Here is an 18,604-nt window from a genome sequence, read left to right as displayed (position 1 = left end):
GGTGCCTTTTTAATGCCCCCACCCCCATCCTCATACAATAATTCTCCAAGAATGCACCCCAACCATGTGCCTCCCTGGCACTGCTCCTGGTGCTAGTTGGGCACCACACACTTGCCCCCTAAATGATGCACTCACCTGACCTGCTTTGTTAGATTTGGGTGCATGCCCTTGGAAGGCCAGTTAGTTTGTTCGTTGGTCTGTCCTTGGAGGGGGAAGTTTAGAGAGGGCGGCACGGTAGCACAGTGGTTAGCTCCAGGGACCTGGGTTCAATTCCCTGCTTGGGTCACTGTCTGTGTGGAGTTTGCACATTCTCCCCGTGTCTCCGTGTGTTTCCTCCGGGTGCTCCGGTTTCCTCCCACAGTCGAAAGATGTGCGGGTTAGGTAATTGACCATGCTAAATTGCCCTTTAGTATCCCAGGATGCGTAGGTTAGAGGGATTTGCTGGTAAATATGTAGGGGTGTGGGGATGGGGCCTGGGTGGGATTGTGGTCAGTGCAGGCTCAATGGGTCGAATGGCCTCTTTCTGCATTGGAGGGTTTCTGTGAATGATTTAAGTGTGAGGGCCTGATAATGATACACTAATGTTCAGAAATGACATTCCCAATGCTGAATATCCACAAACAGGTTACGTCACTGGTGTGGGGATGGATAATCGCATCACGTGTTTACGTCAGCGTGACACGCAATTTGGATTCCTTGTGACATTTTCCGTTTCCCGCCTCCAAACCTGTTTGAGAAGAAATGGGAACATAACATCCTGGCCAACATCTTGTGTCACTAACATGCCTTTCACCTTACACCACCATCCCTGTCTTCATCAAATCTCTCCTGCTTTTTGCTGTATTACAAACCTCCACCATTCTGCTGCCTCTGCACTTGCTCAAGAATCCTTACATTTCTCACTCCTTCCAATTCTGGTGAAAAGCCATCAACCCACAATTCAAGGAGCACTCCACGTGTGGCGTAGATAATCACTCAACTAAATATTGCTCGGAATGAACTTTCTCAAGGGTAATACTATTTATGTCATTGACTAATGGAACTTGGGGTTGGCAAGACGTCGGAACAATTCTTCATGTTTTGTTTCAGCTCTGAATGGAATTGATTGCTCTCCAGTAAACCTTCACCATTGTATGTCTAGGTCAGCTGCACCTTGCAAATGAGGGAATGCACAGGGTACAGGCTCTCTTGGACTGTATCAAGGTCAGCTCCCTTGCTGTTTAAGTGCTTCAAAATTCTGTGATTCGATGTATGACTGGATTATGTCCTGGAATTGACGGCATTCGTCAGAAACCCCTGCTTGACATTGACAGGCTTTTGTGTATATGGGCACACCATGTAATGAAAATACAAGTCATTGTATTCAGACACAATAGTGACCCTGACATTGTACTGGCATAAAGGGCCAGATTTGTCATCTTCAACAGTGACTGTGTGCTGGGACGTTAGCAGTTGCTGAGGGTCGCAATGGCATCAGAAATTCTGGTCCTGATTTCGGTCTGAAACAGGAACATTTGATATGCCAGAAATGGCTCCATGGAAAGCACTGGCTGGTAGCTCTTTGGGAAGCATCAGAACATAAACCTGGGCTCTCTGCTTTATACTCACTCTGGCTTTTATACTAATTGACTTAACAGCTGTTCCTAGCAAGAATTAAAATTGCTCAGGAATAGCTGAACAGAATCAGGTGGAGTGTAAAAGCACTCCGGTGGGAAAACACTCCAGCACACCACATCAGCCCAACACAGCTTCCATCTCACTCCCACAATCCTGACACAGTTCACTCACCCTCACACCCCTGACCCCTACACCCCCGTCCCTGCTCACCTCCCACCGCCTCCGATGCTGCTCACCCCCCCATCTCCCCCCAATGCTGCTTGCTCCCCTCCCCACTGCCCCCCAACGCTGCTCACCTCCCCCACTGACCCCCGACGCTGCTCGCCTCCCCACTGACCCCCGACGCTGCTCGCCTCCCCACTGACCCCCGACGCTGCTCGCCTCCCCACTGACCCCCGACGCTGCTCGCCTCCCCACTGACCCCCGACGCTGCTCGCCTCCCCACTGACCCCCGACGCTGCTCGCCTCCCCACTGACCCCCGACGCTGCTCGCCTCCCCACTGACCCCCGACGCTGCTCGCCTCCCCACTGACCCCCGACGCTGCTCGCCTCCCCACTGACCCCCAATGCTGCTCGCCCCTCCCACCAACACCTGTTGCTGCTCAACCCCCCACACTGCTCACCCCTCCACAGCTCACTCCCCCCCACCTCCCCCACACTGCTCACTCCTCCACAGCTCCTACATGGCTCACTCCCCACCTCCCCTCCCAACACTGCTCACCCCTCCCATTCCCCGACATTGCTTGCCCCTCCCCAACCCTGACACTGCTCATCCCCACACCTTTGATACTGTTCATCCCTGCACACCCTGACACTGTGCACACCCGCCCCCCCTCCTCCCAACCCCCCACCCCCTACACTCCTGGAATTTTCTGGAATCTTCTAGATTTATTACCCACGTGCCTTTGTTCTAATCTGTTCTTTGCTTGCCTGATTTGCAATGCCCATTTCATCACAACAGCTGGAGTGCCTATCCCAATCCGTCCCAGCTCAACCGGCCTTGTGGATAAGGACGCTATCCAATGTATTAGTGAGCTTCAGATCCAAGGCTTAGTCTGCATGCTTGAGAAACCTCAGCTGGGGTAATGATTGGCTTAACACGACTGACTTTGAATCAAGCGAGCGAGCTGTCAGGGTTCCAGCTCTGGTCCAATGATTATTGCCAGGTAGTGTACCTGAGGATGTCACGTTAATTAGGAGGTAAGCAGTGGCTCCACCCTATCGACCCCCAAATATCCCACTAGCACTCATCTCACACAGAGAATGGGCCTGAAGCCACAGAATATTACCTCAGCACCTTCAGGGAAAGGCAAACATTGAAGCTCACAATGCTCAATAATATGCCATAAGTATCGACCTTGAAGAAACAAAATGAAATTCTAAATGAAGAGTTTCATTTCAAGCACTAACATGTATCAAAGTCGAAAGGCCCACTTCCTAAGGCTTGCATGTAATGAAATCCCACATGTTAGTGGCTATTTCCATTCACACATGTAGTGTATCGCAACTTGTCAGCATGTTCCTCACTAAATCTTAATTATTGAAATTAGGAGCAAAACGTTAACTTTGACATTCAATCCATCTTTCCTAACAAGTACTCATTCCAGTGAGTGAAAAGGGTCACACTGTTTATAAAGCTAGCATTATGGATGATTTTGTTCACAATCACAGCCGAATCTTTTCCTCCCAACATCTTTAAACTCAATACAATGAGTTGGGCACAATGAAGTTTATAACTCTGTCAAGAGCAGTCTGACAAACTTCAGTTGAATTGAGTTCAGAATCTTTCCATTTTGCCAGGGCAGTTGTTAAACTTACAGATGGAATGCTAACTGCCCTCGGGAGGAAAGTATGCTGTTAAATCACCAGGTTTGTGCACAGCCTCGAATGGAATTAGGCACAAAATACCACAAACAAAATTAGAATGACTTTGAATCATATTCAATAGGCACAGAGGAGTCTGGACCGCACACTCTACCTTGTTAAAAGAGTTATCCATTATTCTAACTCCACTATTCCTTCCTCATAGTCTTCCAATTAATTTCATTTTCAAGTTAATCTCCTTTTTCCTTTCAAACGTGGCCTTCTTTAGTCACCACACTGTAAAATTTGTTGAATGACTTGTGCACTGGGTTCCCCACCCTCCACACCACCCCCTCCTCAATGCAATGCTGGACTTGACACAACTGAAGCCCTTAGGTGTCAATTATTTACCACTTAAGGGCCGTTTCCTACCCAGCCTCAATTTTCAGGCTGGTGGAAAGAGTTCAAGGGCAGTGAGGACACACCACAACTAACCCTGTTCAGGCCTCGGGAGACATACTATCTCTGCCTAAAATCCCCAAAAACCTATCTGGTCCTGGACTCCTGGGACTTGGGCTCTGAGAACTGCTTGTAGCCCTGGTTCTCTTCTCACTGCAAAGAGTAGAAAGCTGCCAGACAATCAGGCTGTTGGCAGCTCTCTGAAGCAGCATTTCCTCCAGACTGAGGGGCACAAGTCCCTGCCGCGGGGCAGCCAGGGTGACGGGAATGTGCTTGCCGCTAATGCCTCGGATGGCAGGAAGGGAAACTGTTGCCATCCTGGCATTGGTGTAAAAAAGACAACTTCTCCTATCTTGCCTCCGGTTCTGGGTCTGAAATTGGAACATGTTACTTGTGGGTATTCCTTATAATTGACCCAAGGCAATGAGTACTGGGTGGCTATTTGACCTCAGCAGGCATCACCCCAGGCCTGATCCTGTCTTTTCCCCACAAAATCCAGTGAGCAGCAAGGGCTATTTGATAGTAAATTATTTTTCTCTCTCTCATCCAGGCAACTATCAAATCCAAATTGCTCAAGCTTTTTTTTAAAATTCATTCATCCCTATTTGCCCTTGAACTGAGTGTGGGGCCATTTAAGAGTCGACCACATTCCTGTGGATCTGGAGTCACATGTAAGCCAGGCCAGGTAAGGATAGCAGATTTCCTTCCCTAAAGGACATTAGTGAACTAAATGGATTTTAGCAACAAATCAACAACGACCTCATGGAGTCTAATTCCAGACTTTTCTTGAATTTATCATTTCATTATCTGCCATGGTGAGATTCGAACCCAGGTCTCCAGAGCAATACCTTGTTTCTCTGGATTACTACTTCAGTGACAATACCACTACGCCAATTAAATACATAAAGTTGACTCCTGAGTCAATGGGGAACATTGGTACGTTCTGAAGTGACCTTATGGAAACGGTCAGAAGTGACAATGCTCACCAAACCTTAAAAAATGATTTTGCATTTACATAGCACCCTATCAATCACTCAGCATGTCCTAAAACACTGTACGTGTGATAGATTGCCTTTGAGGTGTGATTGTTGTTACATAGTCAAACATGGCAGGGCTTAACAAGTAATAGATGGGGTTATCTGAATCAAAGCAGAAAATGCTGGAAAATTTCAGCATTTGCGGAGAGAGAATGGAGCTAACGTTTTGAATCAGTTGAAATGTTTGTTCTATTCTGTCTCCACAGATGCTGTGAAGATGCTGGCATTAGACTGGAGTAAACACATTAAAAAAAATTTCACAACGCCAGGTTAAAGTCCAACCAGTTTATTTGATAGTAAACCCACAAGCTTTCAGAAACACTGTTCCTTCAGCGGGTGTGTGGAAGGTTCTGATCAGAGAAGGGCATATAAAGGCGCACACAGTTTACAGAATACTGATTAGAATGCAAGTCGTTGTGGGTTTACTATCAAATAAACTGGTTGGACTTTAACCTGGTGTTAAGAGACTTTTTACTGTGTCCACAAATGCTATCAGAGCTGCTGAGATTTTCCAGCATTCTCTGTTTTTGTTTCAGGTTTCAACGTCTGCAGTATCTTGCTTTTGTATTGGAGGTTATCAGAACATTTGTCCTTCGGAGTGTCAGTTGAAAGAGGAATGGAGGCCAGGACATATGGAGAACTTCCTAAAGTCATGTCATGGCTTCATTCCTGCTAGTTCAGACAGACTGAATCTCATACGTCAATATAGTACTCCCCTGGTAATTGTACTTCCGAATCAGGCAAGATTAGGTGCTTAAGACTTGAACTCAGGACCTTTTGACTCGCTGCTCAGAGTGATCTGGAATTTAGCCGCACAAAGTGCATTGTTTCATTAAGAAAATCAATACACACACAATTCAGTGCCAGTCAAACACATACAGGCACAGAACTGTTTGAGTTATTTATAAAACATCTTACTGCTACACAAGTCAATGCCTTCACATTTAATTGCAGTAAATTGAGAAAATCTTTTAACATTAGTTTTCCTTAATAGTTTCTCAAAATCACTTCCCTAAGTGATCTGAGCGGCTCATGTTCAGTGGGTGCTCTGCCTCTATCTAATTATACCAAAGTGGAATGTAGAGACAAAACAGGGTAAGCGCTCCTCCCTCAACTTGTGAGCTGTAGGCAACCTGGTGAAGAGTGTGGTGAGCAAGTGTCTAGACGTGGGAAGAAGGAAATGTGCCAATTTGAATATGACATATGGAACAAACAAGGTGGTCAAAATGTTGTTGAATTTATCATTGAACTTGTAACTGGATCGCCAATATCGGCTGGTTTCTTGCAGACTGCAAAGTTGATGGAGATAAGTAATTGTTTTGTGTTATCACATAAGGGCTGAAGGAGGAGGACCTAGCTATGCCAGCTGGTCAAAACTTGAAGTCACCAATAATCAAATGGATGATGAAACTGATGAAGGATCAACCAACTATGACTGATGATGCGCTCACACAGTGTCTGTCAACAACTGGCCAATCACTGAGCCTCAGGAAGGCTGGTTCAGCCTATACAGAGCCGATCACACAGGCAGCACGTACAGAAAGGGGTGGCACAGTGGTTACAATCAGGTTTGATTCCGGCCTTTGGTGACTGTGTGGACTTTGTACATTCTTCCTGTGTCTACATGAGTTTCCTCTGGGTGCTCCTGTTTTTCCCACAGTCTTGGGATCACAGAACTTGACATCTTGCACTTTAGCTTTCAGCTCTGAACCCCAGGTCAAGCCTTGCAGGCTAATGTTTAACATGACACTGACTGTCTGCCCTTTATCCTTTCTCTTCCTGTGTTTCTAGTTACAGAAAGGGACTCCTCTTTGTCTCAATTTCTGATGATATACTGTCCACCAGTATCCATTACAAGCCCAACTCCCACAACCACCTTGACTACAGCTCTTTACATCTCACATTATGGGCTGTGAAGAACTGTAGGCCACATGGTTTTGTGAAGGGGAGATTATGTCTCACTAACTTGAGCAAGTTTTTCGAAGAAGCGACAAAGATAGTTGATGAGGGTAGGGCAGTAGATGTTGTCTACATGGACTTCAGTAAGGCCTTTGACAAGGCCCCTCATGGCAGACTGGTGCAGAAGGTGAAGTCACATGGGATCAGAGGTGAGTTGGCAAGGTGGATACAGAACTTTTCAGACTGGAGGGCTGTGACAAGTGGCATTCCTTAGGGATCAGTGTTGGGATCTTTGTTATTTGTAATATATATATAAATGATTTTGAGGAAAATGTAACTGGTTTAATTAGTAAGTTTGCGACAACACAAAGGTTGGTGGAGTTGCGGATAGTAATTAGCACCATCAAAGGATACAGCAGAATACTGATCGGTTGGAGGCATGGGCGGAGAGATGGCTGATGGAGTTTAATCTGGACAAATGTGAGTTAATGCATTTTGGAAGGTCGAATACAAATAGGAAATATACAGTAAATGGCAAAACCCTTAAGAGTATTGATAGGCACATAGGTCACTGAAAGTGGCAATGCAGGTGGAGAAGGTAGTCAAAAAGGCATACAGCATGCTTGCCTTCATCGGCAAGGGCACCGAGTTTAAAAATTGTCGTCATGTTGCAGCTTTATAGAACCTTAGTTAGGCCACACTTGGAATATAGTGTTCAATTCTGGTCGCCACACTACCAGAAAGATATGGAGGCTTTGGAGAGAGTACAGAAAAGATTTACCATGATATTGCCTGGTATGGAGGGCATTAGTAATGAGGAGAGGTTGGAGAAACTGGGTGTATTTTCACTGGAGCGACGGAGGTTGAGGGGTGACCTGATAGAATCTACAATGAGAGGCATGGACAGAGTGGATAGCCAGAAGCTTTTTCCTAGGGCGGAACAGTCAATTACTAGGGGACATAAGTTTAAGGTGCAAGGGGCAGGGTTTAAAGGAGATGTACGAAGCAGGAATTTTTTTTACACGGGTGCCTGAAACTCATTGTCGGGGAAGGTAGGGAAGTGGATACAGTAGTGACTTTTAAGAGGCGTCTTGACAAATACACGAATAGGATGGGAATGGGGGGATATGGTCCCTGGAAGGGTAGGGGTTTTAGTTCAGTCAGGCAGCAAGGTCGGTGCAGGCTTGGAGGGCCGAAGGGCCTGTTCCTGTTCTGTAATTTTCTTTGTTCTTTGTATCCTGTAAGGATTCCATCACATTCTCTCAGTTCCTTTGCCGCATCTGTTCTGATGATCCTGATGTGTTTTCCTTCTTCCATAATCGTGGTTTTCTATTCACTATGATAGAACTCTCAACTGTGTCAAACCATACACCTGGGCCACTGCTCTCATCCCCTTTCCTCCCTCCAAGAACCAGGACAACAGCCCCCTTATCCTCACTTTTCACCACCAGCTTCTACAATCAAAGGATTATCCTCTGCCATTTCTACCTAATCCAGCATGATGCCACCATTCAATGCATCACATCTTCCCTTCACTCTCCCATCAGCATTCCCAGGGACTGTTTTCTCCAGGATACCCTGATCCACTCCTTCATCACACCCAACATCTCACCAACTGCCAACAATCGCAGAAGTTGCAACACATTCCCCTTTACCTCCTCCCTGCTCACCATCCCTGGGCCCAAACACTCCTTTCAGATGAAGCAGCACATCATGTGCACCCCCTTTAATCTGGTCTCTTTCATTCGCTGCTCCCAATGTGGTCTACTCTACATCAGAGAGACCAAACGTTATCTGGGTGACCGCTTTATAGAAAACCTCTGATTCATCTGGAAGCATGACCCAGACCTTCCTGTCGTTTGCCACTTCAACACACCACCCTGCTCTCCTGTCCACATGTCTGTCCTTGGCTTTTTGCAACGTTCCAGTGAAGCCCAATGCAAACTGGAGGAACAGCACCTCTTCTTCCGATTGGGCATCTGGACTGAACATTGAGTTCAACAACTTCAGAGCATGAACTCTCTCCTCCACTGCACTTATTTCATTTTATTTCATTTCTTCTTTTCATCTTAATAATAAGTTTTATTACTTTATATTATTGTTTTTATCTTTCTACTTCTAAAATCTCACTTTCCATCTTGGTTCACCTCCCTCACCTCACTGCAGTCATCTGCCATGTTCCTATACTCTGCATCTATATTCTGCCATTTACACATTCCAATCTCTTAATAGATGTTATTAGCACCATTTCAAGCCTTTATCATCAACATTTAATCCCGTTTGTGTTTTTATCCATGTCATCCCCATCCATTACAGACCCCCTCCCACCTCACAGTATAAATCTCATCCTATCTGCCTTGGCTTCAGCTCTGATGAAGGATCAAGACTTGAAATGTTGGCTCTATCCCCTCTCCAAAGATGCTGTCAGTTCTGCTGAGATTTTCTAGCATTTTCTGCTTTTGTTGCAGAAAGGGGCTGCTGTTCATGGTCATTATTTCCCAGAGGATTTGTCAATAAAAAACAGCTACATTGCCCAGAAACTGCCCCCTCCCCACTCCGTTTGGGTTTAAAAGTTTTTTTTTGTTGTGCACTCAAAATAATGTACTGGCAAATGGGTTGAAGAGACTGACCTTCAGTCTATGAGGCTGGAATAGACTGTGACATTCTATATGGCCTGGCTTCAACCACATCTTCAATGAGTGCAGCCTGTGATTATTTCTGTTTAAAAGCTGTGGGATTTCATTTTATTTCAAAACAGAGTCCCTCAATGTAACGTAAATCTCCAAATCAATTCAGTGCAGAAAATCTGCGATTGACCTTTTTGATTAATCCAGTGTGTAGCTGCAGTGTGACTTGTTTGATATGGGAGTGCTTCAACTGCCTAGGCCAACTTATGATGTGGGAGTGTTTGTGGCCCTGATCAATTGTCTGGGTGAAACTTCTGCCATGCTGTCAGGATTAACAGTTTACGGTACTAAGACAGGTATTATGGACTATTTGGAACAAAAAGATTCCAAGGAATTCTAATGCTGCCCAAAGATTGGCCTTTCTGAACTCTCCTCTCCTGAATGTGTTTGCGTATTGGTTTCATGATTACTGCCACCTTCCTACAGCCAAGTGTAAGTCTGGAAAGTGAGTGGGGGATTGGTGCCTGCTAAATTCTCCTTTACAGGGGTGTATCCTCAGGAACTTACACCAAGCCAGATGCTGGTATTTATTGCGGGTCTTCTTCGCTCCACACTACAGCTGCCCTCTGAAGACGGTTCCCGAGCAGATCCCCCCATACCCAGAGCCACCTGACCTGTTCCCTTAAAGGAGCTATGCCTCAACATACATAACACCCAGCTATTAGACTGTGCGGGGCGGCACCTCTGAGCTCACTCCTGCTTTCACACGATGCTTAGATGGATTCTACTAGGAGGGACCAAAATTGTGAACCCTGCTGATCTCCCAGTTGAGGAACCACACCGTTCATATAGCTAGTGAGGCACAAAAGGAGGCCATCTGACCCATTGGGTCCACGCTGGCTCTCTGTACAGCAATCTAATTAGTCCCATTCCCTTTCCCTGTAGTCCTGAAGGTTTATTACCCTTACGGGCCCATCCAAATTTCCTTTTTAAATGATAATTTGATGGGATCTTCTGGCCCCCGCTGGCAGTGGGATTTACTGGAGCCACCGAAGGCAAGAGTCCCCTACTGGCCCCATCCCGCTACAACTAAGAAATCCCAGCCACTGTCTCTGGTTCCACTCTCATAGGCAGCGAGTTCCACATCATTCTCACTCACTGTTAAAAGCATTTTCCTATGCTACACCCGCTCCCACCACTTCTCCCCCCCCTGACAATGACTGGCTCCCTCAAAGTGATGGAACCCACAATATCCTTGTTTTCTGCAGCTCAGTCACTCAATGCCTCAGCTAACTAATTCCAACAGAGAGGTGTGTGTGTGTATGAGAGACACGTGTGTGTGTGGGTGAGCGTGTGTGGTTGATGGTGGCTTGAATGTGTGTGTGTGTGTGTGTGTGTGTGTGAGAGAGAGAGACAGAGAGTGACATGCGCAGGGGGCTGTGTGTGTGTGTAGGTGAGGGTGTGTGGAGGGGGTGGGGGGGTTTGGTGGTCATTTGAGAGTGTGAGTGAGTGAGTGAGTGAGTGAGTGAGTGAGTGAGTGAGTGAGTGAGAGTGAGAGAGTGAGAGAGAGAGTGAGTGAGAGAGAGAGAGTGAGTGAGAGAGAGACATGCGGAGGGGGCTGTGTGCGTGTGTAGGTGAGGGTGTGTGGAGGGGGTGGGGGGGGTTTGGTGGTCATTTGAGGGGTGTGTGTGTGTGAGTGCATATGTGTGTGTGTGTATGTGTATATATGTGTGTGTGAGAGAGTGACATGCGGAAGGGGCTGCGTGCGTGTGTAGGTGAGGGTGTGTGGAGGGTTTGGTGGTCATTTGAGGTTGTGTGTGTGTGTGTGTGTGTGTGTGTGTGTGTGTGTGAGAGAGAGAGAGAGTGACATGCAGAGGGGGCTGCGTGCGTGCGTAGGTGAGGGTGTGTGGAGGGTTTGGTGGTCATTTGAGGTTGTGTGTGTGTGTGTGTGTGTGTGTGTGTGTGTGTGTGTGTGTGTGTGTGGAAGAGACATCAGGACAATAGGTCTGATTTTGAAGCCGGTCTTCTCTGTGTTAAAAGCTGTGCACATAAACTGCAGAGAGAGGCAGGCCCAAACTGCAAATTGAAAACTGGAGGATTCCCTAACCTTGCAGGTGACGACAAACAATTCCATAAATCACTGGTAGAAATAAGTAATGAGCTGCAGTGAGCCCAGTGGGCCCAATTTCTGCTGGAACATTGAATTAGTTTTGCATTAAACAGCAGCAGCACAGCACAGAAACATCGGAAACATATTCTGAAACACTGCCAAGGACTCAGTGATGGTATGCACACATGAACAAGAGTACAGGATGAATCGAAAGCTATGGTGATAAACTGAGCTGGCGAAGGATAGGAGGACGTTTATGTGGAGCTTAGATTATTGGGACTGTTTCTGTGATGTACATTTTGGGTGACAGTGTTTAAAGAGTATCTTGTCGGCTTGGAAGGACCCTGGTTGAATCTCCAGTCTGGGTCGAGTTGGCTGATAATAGACAGGGTACTTTGGTGGGTGAGCCAAGAGGGGTGTGGGGAGAGGTGTGTGTGTGCATGCGTGTGTGTGTGGGGGCATGCGTGTGTGTGTGTGTGTGTGGGGGGGGAGTGCATGAGTGTGGGGGTGTGCGTGTGGGGGTTTGTGCGCAGGGGGAGTGTGGGGGTTGTGCGTGGGGGGGAGGAATGCATCCTTGCTCGGAAGGTCCTCAGGTGGATTATCCGACTGCTCTTTATGGGTAAGGCTCCTGCTGGAAACATGGCTAAGGGACTGAGGCAGTGAATCATAGCAAGAATTCCGATTGCTCTCTTCCCCCACCCTCTCGCTCAGCCAGGAGCTCTGAGACTGACTGTATGCACGGCAAATATATATTTCATCTACAAAAAAATGTACTTTTACCAATTTGAAGAATGAGGTATATTTGCTGCCTAGGATTAATCAGCTCAGGGCAAACCTCAATAGCACTTGGGCCATTCTGGACTTTTAAAGAATATATTCTTTCCTGAGATGTGAGCATCATTGGCAAGGCCAGCATTTGTTGCCCATCCCTAATTACCCTTGGACCATTTTGATTCTTGGCCACATCCACAACCTCGCCACACCCCCACACAAAACCACAACCTCTCCACACATGTTCACTTTGAGCCTTGCGGCGGACCCTGCCGCTTCCACGGAGGACCCAACTGACTCTCTTGGTCAGCAAGATCTCCTTGAAAGATGACCTGAAAAAAATGCTGGCAGCTCCCTTCCTGAGTGGGAGAGAAAGCTTGATGGAACACAATTTCTCAACAACCTAATCTGTCCTTCAGTTAAACCCCAAAATAAAAATAAAATGTGTGATGGGTGAGAGATGGAAAACAACCCCAATTATTTAAGACAAGTTTACTTATTAAACTTAAATTGAAAATTAGCTGAATTCTACTGAAATTACACCTTTTCAGTTTAAATTTGAAACCTATTCTCCCCTGTTGGACATAAACCATTGAAGTTTTCTCTCGTTTCAGCAATTTATAGGTAGTCATACACATGTCAATTTTGCTTGTGCATCTCTGATCATTGGTTCACTCTAAGACCAACAAGCAGAGAGTGAAGATAAATGGGGCCAAGACTTAGTATACTAGCAATTCTGTTTATAAGTCTAGATGTTATTAATTATGAATATGCAACGGTAATAAACACTTAGAACTCCACATTAAAGCATCATCCTCTGGGGAAACAGCCTTATTCCGATCTCAAGCAGTGCTAAGTCTTTTTTTTATTCATTCATGGCTAGGTCAGCAGTTACTGCCCATCTTCAATTGCCTCTTGAGGTGGTGGTGGTGAGCTGCCTTCTTGAACTGCTGCAGTCCATCTGCTGTTAGCAAAGGAGTTCCAGGGTTTTGACCCAGTGACGGTGAAGGGACAGCATAATATTTCTTAAGTCAGGGTGGTGAGTGACTTGGAGGGAAATTTTCAGGTAATGGTATTTCCATGCATCTAATGCTCTTGTCCTTCTAGTGTTGCAGCAGTCGCAAGTTTGCAAGGTGCTGTTGAATGGCCTTGAGTTGTGCACTGAATCTTCTATATGGTACATGCTGCTGCCACTGTGCATTGGTGATGGGAGGGAGCGAATGCTTAATGTGATGAACGAGGTGAGGATCATTAGATTGCATGGAATTGGTAGACGAGTCAGCCATTTGGCCAACAAACCTGCTCCGCCATTCAATGAGATCAGGCTGATCTGAGTGTGGCCTTAAATCCACTTTGCTGCCTGTATCCCCATAATCCTCAAATCCCTTGTAGATCAAAAAACTGTCAAACACAGCTTTGAATATATTCAATGATCCAGCTTCCACTACTCTCTCGGGTAGAGTATTCCAAAGACAAATATCCCTCAGAGAAGAAATTCCTCATTATCTCCTTATTAAATGAGAGACCCCGTTTTTAAACTCTGCTTCTTTGTTTTATAATCTCCCACAAGGTGAAACATCCCCATAGCTTCCTTCAGTGGAGCTGGAAGATCCCGCTGGCAGGAAAGGCTGAAAAATCCTGCGCACCTGCTCTATGATTCTAAGATCCAGTTCTGGCCCCTCCCAGCTGGAATGCATGTAGACATTAGACCAAAAAGAGAATCCAGTTTGACTGTTGCATCTTCCAGAGTTAACAGAACCTGGCAATGAAGGCAAAGAATCATAGAAACCCTACATGCAGAAGGAAGCCATTCAGCCCATCGAGTGCACTAACCACAATTCCACCCAGGCCCTATCCCCATAACCCGATGCATTTACACTGCCAGTTCTCCCTGACATTAGCGGACAATTCAAAATGGCCAAAGCATCTAACCTGCACGTCTCTGGACTGTGGGAGGAAACTCATGCAGATACAGGGAGAATGTGCAAATTCCACACAGACAGTGATCCAAGTCGGAAATCGAACCTGGGCCCTGATGCTGCAAGGCAGCAATGCTAACCACTGTGCCATATGAAAACCAACATGTCAGAAATGCCAGTTTGCGCAAGGGGAGCATGTAACACCATGTCTACCATGGCCTCAGAATGTCCTAAAGCCCTTCACTGCCACTGGGTTACTTGTGAAGTTTAGTCATTGTTGCAATGTAGGAAAACACAGCAGTCCACTTGTGCACAGCAAGATCCCAGATACACAGTGTGAAACAAAATGACCAATAAAACCTTTTTTAAATTGGTGCGTTTCCTCATCAAAATGTTTCTCTCAATCAACATCATTAAGATAGATGATATTATTATCTCACTGCTGTGCGTGAGATAATGCTCCCAAGTTTCCAATGTTAGAGCACTGACTATGCTCCCTCAGCTGTGAAGTACTCTGGCAGAGAATATTTCAGGGGAGATGAGAAGAAATGAAACATTTCTAACTGCAATGAGGTGAAAAAGGTGACAACTGAGCATGAATAAGCATGAACTATTAGAGGATACAATTTACAGTGAGCGTCAAAGTTTATTTCTTTATTTTGGAATGACAGATAAATGGTTAGGCACAGGAGACTGACATTTCCATGGCACAGTGGCTAGCACTGCTGCCTCAGCATCAGGGAATTGGGTTTGATTCAGGCCTTGGGCAACTGTGTCCAGTTTGCATGTTCTTCCTGTGTCTGTATGGGTTTCCTCCGGGTGCTCTGGTCTCCTCTGGCACTCCAAATATGCGCAGATGATGTGGATTGGCCATGTTACACTGCCCCTTAGTGTCCAAAGATGTGCAGGTTAGGTGCAGTAGCCATAGTAAATGTGTGGGGTTATGAGGTTAGGGTCTGGATAAGATGTTCTTTTGGATGGTTGGTGCAGTCTCGTTGGCAAAACGGCCTCCTTCTGCACTGTAGGGATTCTATGGATTTTATGAAAATTAAGGGAAAGTAAAACAATGACACTTTGGTTTTGGGTACTAAACACATATGCCAGTATATACCGGCCATTTAGGACAAGTATTGTTGTTACATTTCTACATCTCTCATTTTGATGTCATTGCCACCTGATATCGTTCATTAAAAGTCCCATTATCAAGGGCTAAAATGAGATTAATCTTCCATTTGGAATTGCCAACCACTTATTAGCAGGCGATGCACACACCCTTTACAAAATGTTAATGTGATCCAAAAGAGAACAGAGGAGGACTATTGAAATTAGCTGCCATTATTATTTATTAGATTGTTAGAAAATTACATATTCATGAGGCAGTCTTGTGGCTTCATTTATTGAAGCAGACAGCCTGAGAGCTTCATAATGTCCCTGGAAAAGTCTACCATCCAATTACCAAGTCCAGATCTCCACTCACAGCTCTGCTTGCAGCCTGTTAGTGCTAGGAACTGAGTGCATGGCTCCCCCCCAACTCCATGTTTCATCCTATTGTTGACATAAGACGTACCTCTGGAACACACTGTCTGACAGGGAGGAGAGTGTTGGGAGCTGCCTCATAAGGGAATTGGATAAATTCTTGAAGAGGAAGAAACAGTAGTTGCGATAGGCCTAATGACCTCCTCCTGTGCTGTATGATTCAATAAAGACCACTAGATTTCAGCAGCATGACCTTATGGACTCAACAGCTCATGTCTAACTGGATGCTCCTAAGTTTGGTTCCTAGCCATCGTTTAGATATTTAGCCTATTTGCTAATAAAGTGGAAATAGAAGTAAGAACTTGCTAGACTGGTATTAAAGCACGACAGTCCACTCTTACTACAGGGAGGCAGTGAATTCAATGGGTGAACTAGTCATCTCAATTATCAGCTGACATCATGCGATATGGGGATGGTGGGGAAAATTGCATTCAGGTTGATTACCAGCCATGATCTAGTTGAAATGGTAGAGAAGGTTCAAGGGGCTGAATGGCCTCCTCCCGTTCCTATGCCTCTTATATGAAAGGTGACTACACTAAATCAGTGCAGGAATCCTGAAAGACATCGACTTGTTCTAAATTCTCAAAGATTTTGTTATGTTGTGGCACTTTAGCTTCATCAATAGGTAGAACCATAGAATCCAGAAGACATTCAAGCCTATCGAGTCTGCACCACTCAGCAGCCCATCCAGACCGTCCGCTCTAGTCCATCCCCAGACGTTTATCATGGCTAATTCGCCTAACCCACATAGCTTGGAACACTAAGGGGAAATTTAGCATAGCCAATCCTCCTAACTTGCACATCTTTGGAGTGTGGGAGGAAACCAGAGCACCCGGAAGAAATCCACGCAGAGGCAAATGTGCAAACTCCATACATATAGTGACCCGAGGCCAGAATTGAACCTGGTCCTTCGTGCTGTAAGGCAGCAGTGCTAACCACTGTGCCACCGAAAGATTTCAGGCTTTGTTTGGAACTAAAGGTATTTATCGATAAGACAAACTTGGTATAGGGATTTGCAGCTCCAGGCTGCCTTGGAGCAGCAGCTCCAGTCCTCACTGGTCTGCTACATGGCTGCTAGATGTATTCTGCCAGAGAGAGGACTCCATTCTCTGGGGTGATCACTCACCCTCAGTCCCCATTGGTCCCTCAAGTCAGGAAACTCATTTCTGCTGTACTTTCTTAAAGAGACAGACTCTTTAACAGATGTAGACCATGTGACTGTGGTGTCAGCGGATCTGAAGCAACAAGTAAATGGTCTGGAGATATTGACTGAGTGGCAAGAAATATGAAAGATAGACAGTGGTGGTGTTGTCTTAGATGAAGCATAACAGTATAATTTAACTGACAAAATCGGGTTAAACTTAACTGAGACCCCTGTTGCTCTCCCAAAGACACGTGAAAGATTATAGTATGTACTTCAGATACGAAACTGACTGCAAGATTCTCATATGTTACAGAGCTACCTCTAGTTTTGTGCAGCGAGGAAAGTCTCTCTCACACTCCCGACTCCAGCAATTATGATCCTTACAATAACAAGTCTTACCTTGAGGTCTGACACATCCTTGTAGCATTGTTCGGAGCGCGTATGATCCGATAGCTGAACATTCCAGAAACATGGAAGCTGGTACACCAGAAAAGGATTCTGCTTGATGACAGCATTGAAGATATCCTGCACAGGATGGAGGGAAAACAAAAGAAGAAGAAACCAAAATCAGTAAGACATTATTGCCAATGTTATGTTGAGAATTGCTGAAATGCCCAATTGCCCCCAAGTTTGTTACCCTGAGTTTGAACAGAAATATAATCCCAGCAAATGGATCCAGTTTGTTCCACTGACATCAAATAAAACCTTGATTTTTTTTAAATGCCAGTTTTGACAAGAGTCAAAATAAAACATAAAACATGCTGCTAGAACTTGTTTACTGTGGTGACCTTTGACCTGCCAACTCTAGTTAGACACATCTTTGGTGGTTTCATCACATGACCTTGCACATCCAAGCACCCCGTTCCTGACTCCCACCATCGTTCTCTCAATGTGCTCAACCTTCGATTGCATCCTCTTTCCAAACCAACTGGAAAGCAAACAGACTCTTCATAATTCCAGAGTGGACCATTCCGCATTGTACATCCAATATCCTTTATATCACATTGCCAACATTACTATAACCAATAAGTGTTCAAACAAACTGGAACTGAAAAAGTATCTTTTAATAGACCTGTGATTTTTTTTTCTTCTTGTGCATTAAATCTTTAACTCTGGTGACTCTGGGACAATTCTGAACTGTTGGCAACGCAAGGCGACCTGTTTAATGATCGCAGACTTACTGATCAGAACAAATCAGTCGGAGCGATCTTTATTCCACACAGCATCAACAACATCAAACTAATCCAGTGTAATGTATTCAGATTAGTTGGCATGTTTTTTTAAACTCACTCTTACAGGATGTGGGCATTGCTGGCTAGACCAACATTTTTTGTCCATTCCTTGTTGTCCATCGGAAGGTGACTATTGAACCGCTGTAGCCCAGGTGGTGTAGGTATACCCACAGTGCTGTTAGGGAGGGAGTTCCAGCATTTTGACCCAGCAACATGAAGGGATAGTGATATATCCCCAAGTCAGGATTGTGAGTGGCTTGCTGGGGAATCTCCAAGAGGTGGTGTTCCCAGGTATCTGCTGCGCTTATCCTGCTAAATGGTTATAGGTTTGGAAGGTGCTGTTTCAGGAGCCTTAGTGAGTTCCTGCAGTGCATCTTGCAGATGGCACACCCGGCCGTCACTGTTCATCAGAGATAGAAGTAGTAAATCTTTAAAGAAGAGGAATGTTAG

General features: G+C 45.5%; 1 protein-coding gene across 6 annotated transcripts in view; it reads right to left on the bottom strand.

The window, feature by feature from the left end:
* Positions 1-18,604, bottom strand: part of LOC145344001 (xylosyl- and glucuronyltransferase LARGE1) — a 448,675-nt gene that overhangs the window by 96,565 nt on the left and 333,506 nt on the right. For all 6 annotated transcript variants that reach the window (XM_080190638.1, XM_080190643.1, XM_080190639.1 and 3 more), the window contains one exon: positions 17,322-17,447. In XM_080190638.1, the coding sequence (XP_080046764.1) occupies positions 17,322-17,447 (126 nt within the window). The remainder of the gene's footprint in view (positions 1-17,321; positions 17,448-18,604) is intronic.

Source organism: Carcharhinus amblyrhynchos, chromosome 6 (assembly GCF_965287045.1).
Source record: "Carcharhinus amblyrhynchos chromosome 6, sCarAmb.v2.hapA, whole genome shotgun sequence".
Classification (NCBI taxonomy): Eukaryota; Metazoa; Chordata; class Chondrichthyes; order Carcharhiniformes; family Carcharhinidae; genus Carcharhinus; species Carcharhinus amblyrhynchos.
This window is presented reverse-complemented; position numbering and strand designations above follow the sequence as displayed.